The following is a 2,875-nucleotide window of genomic DNA, read 5'->3' as shown; positions in this document are numbered from 1 at the left end:
CCTTCCGACCTGAGGGGCTCATCTTCCAGCGTCATATTCTTTTTGCATTTTGTTACTGTCCATGGGGATTTCTTGGCAAAGATACTGGAGTAGGGTGCCATTTCCTTCTCCAGTGGATCACATTTTGTTTGAGTTCTCTGCTGTGGGCGGCCTCCTGGGTGGCCCTCCACGGCATACCCCACAGCCTCAACCAACCACGCAAGTCCCCTCTTCATGTCAAGGCAGTGATCCATGAGAGAGTCAGTGCCTTCTAGCGACCTACATAACCCGAAGAGCTGATGGTGCCTGGAGCCCCCTGGGACTGGGAGGCAGGAAGCAAAAGCGAGGCGGGGTGTGTGTGGAGATTTGAAGCGGAGAAGGGGCATCGAGTGAAGTAGACTCCCCCCCTCCCCCGCCGCCTTCCCGGTTCTCTGTGGGCCAATCACACACTCTCAGCCTACCTAGCCTACCTCACAGGGTTGGTGTGAGGATAAACTGGAGGAGAGCAATAGAAGCTCCTTCGGGTCCACACTGGGGAGAAAGGTGGGACGTAATGCAGTTAATTAAATATTACAGGCATGAGGAAAGCCCTCCCCCCTCAGGTTGGCATCCCAAATACCTTCGGTCCCACAGAGAACTTAGTTACAACTATTTAACAATTGGTCTGAATGTGCCCTTTGTGCTTAGGGTGTGAGTGTGCAGGAAAGGGTTGCTTATTGAAAGGATCCCTGCGCTTGGGTGTAAGAAGGAGGAAGTACAGTGCGTTTGTGCAGAAACTCTTTATACAAACACACCAGGTTCTCTGAGTATGGAATGATTCATTACACAAAGTTGTCCCCATCGCAGCACAATCCCAAACCATCCACAGCTCTTTGTTGTTCCCAGTGGAAGGGAATGATAGCCAGGTCACTTACAGAGGAGTGTACCCAGGGACACCGTTTACCTCCCTGGGGAGCCCTGCCTTTGAGAGTCAAACCTTCCTGGCTCCTTTTGCCTGCTCATCCTATGTAGACTCATGGTAGACAATTCTCCTTCACAGGGAGGCTCATCAGGGAAAGGCACTGCTCTGAAAGGGGTTTCGGATGCTGATCTTGTGGTGTTTCTCAGCACCTTCAAGACATACAAGGACCAGGAACTAAACCGGGAGGAGATCATCCAGGAGATTCAGAAGAGGCTTGAAGAATTCAGGAACAAACCACAAAAGAATATTGATGTAATTTTTGAGCCAACCAAGTGGGAGAACCCACGTGTGCTCAGCTTCAAGCTCCACTCTTATGATCGTGAAGATTCCATTTAGTTCGATGTGCTGCCAGCCTTCGATGCTCTTGGTGCGTATGCTTGCATGAGGGATGGGGTCTTCTTCCCGCCTGGAACTGAGGGTGGCAGCAGCTTTTGTGATCAGACTCCCCCAATAGGAGTTTTAGTGCTAATGGCACTGCTCTTAATTTCTCTCATTTGTCCTTTATTCTTCTTTTTACATTAGGGTGCTACAGCATCAATTGCAATAGTTGAACAGCCTAATAACTCCCTGAAAGGCCTGCAGGGTGGGAAGGTCATTAACTACCTCCTTTATCAGAATTTGAGATAAGCGTTGGCTTGGAGGCACAGCTGGATTTATGTACAAGGGAAGTAAACAAGGGAGTAGGGCCTCAGATTATGAGGGGCTTCTAAATACAGAAACATCCCACCCTAATACTACTACTCACCATTTTTGGTACTTTTATGGGACCTCTTAAATTTCATGTAGCTCAGGGCCACGGTGCGTCTTATTCTAGCCCTGCTTGGGGCCAGATGAATAATGTTCTGTTATGAAACGGAATAGTATGCATAAGAGTCATTTCTTAGCTGCTTCATTCTGTGCCTTCTTGGTCCTATCTTGTTTTTGGTGATAGGCCATACAACAGGCAACATGCCTCCCCCAGAAGTGTACACTAACCTGATCAACAGCAGCAGCCGAGGTGGCGAGTTCTCCCCCTGCTTCACTGAGTTACAGAGGTTCTTCATCAGAGAGCAGAAAACTAAACTGAAGAGCCTCATCCGCCTGCTGAAGCACTGGTACAAAGAGGTACAGCAGCTTGACAAGATTGCACAGGCTTTGGTGCATAGCATGGGGTCCTGTTTTGAAGTAGTGTAAAAAGGTCTTAGTATGTCGTACTTTGCTCATAGATTAGTGTTTGTGAAGAAATGCACTTTTTATTTGGAGGGTTGAAATGTGCAAAACCTGGTCAATGGGAGGAGAAACTGATATGATAAAAACTCTTTGCAGCAAGGAGGGAGTCAGTCCAGTCCAGTTTATTTCTACAGTCCTTAGACCAGTCATACAAAAGAAGTACACCTTTGCAATATTCCAAGATTTTAAAATACATCAGTAAAACGTTAAAAGCAGATTAAAATTTAATCTAATAATATCTATCTGCCATAACTACCTAACTTCCATAGAAGTTCTGTATTCTGAGTATCACCATACAGAAACTGGCTCTATCAGATAGAAGAAACTCGAGTCTAGCTTTTTTGGAAAGGCCTGGAATTTCTTCAATCAACGGAGTGATGATCTTATTATGCACTACCTTATAATACAGGCATCTAAAAAACATGTGCTCTGTAGTCACAACCTCCCTTAATGGGCCGGTACAAAGCCTTTCTGTGAAAGGAATCTATATACTAATACTGAAGTCGCCCCCTGGTGTGCGGATACTTAAATCCGCACATCAGGGGGACCTGGGGGGGAGGGAGAGTTTTGGGCACACGTGGGGTGGTCCCCACGTCTGCACAAAAATCAGAAACCCTGCAAAAAAATTGGGGGGAACACTCTGCAAACTTCGGGTTGAGGGAGGGGGAAACAGCGAGAGGCGAGCGGCTTCCCGCTCACCCCTCGCTTCCGCGCCCGGTTGGGGGC

At 47.5% G+C, this 2,875-nt stretch overlaps 1 protein-coding gene across 1 annotated transcript in view; it reads left to right on the top strand.

Annotated features, from left to right (window-relative positions):
* LOC107122904 (2'-5'-oligoadenylate synthase 1-like) overlaps window positions 1-2,875 on the top strand; it is a gene marked incomplete at its 3' end in the record, with an annotated part of 14,166 nt that overhangs the window by 4,923 nt on the left and 6,368 nt on the right. Inside the window, 2 exon segments of the mRNA XM_015426042.1 lie at window positions 1,019-1,307; window positions 1,872-2,044. Of these exon segments, the coding sequence (XP_015281528.1) occupies window positions 1,019-1,307; window positions 1,872-2,044 (462 nt within the window).

Source organism: Gekko japonicus, unplaced genomic scaffold, assembly GCF_001447785.1.
Source record: "Gekko japonicus isolate JY-2015 unplaced genomic scaffold, Gekko_japonicus_V1.1 scaffold7010, whole genome shotgun sequence".
NCBI classification, from domain to species: domain Eukaryota; kingdom Metazoa; phylum Chordata; class Lepidosauria; order Squamata; family Gekkonidae; genus Gekko; species Gekko japonicus.
The sequence above is the reverse complement of the archived record's forward strand: the minus strand, read 5'-3'. Positions and strand labels throughout refer to the sequence as shown.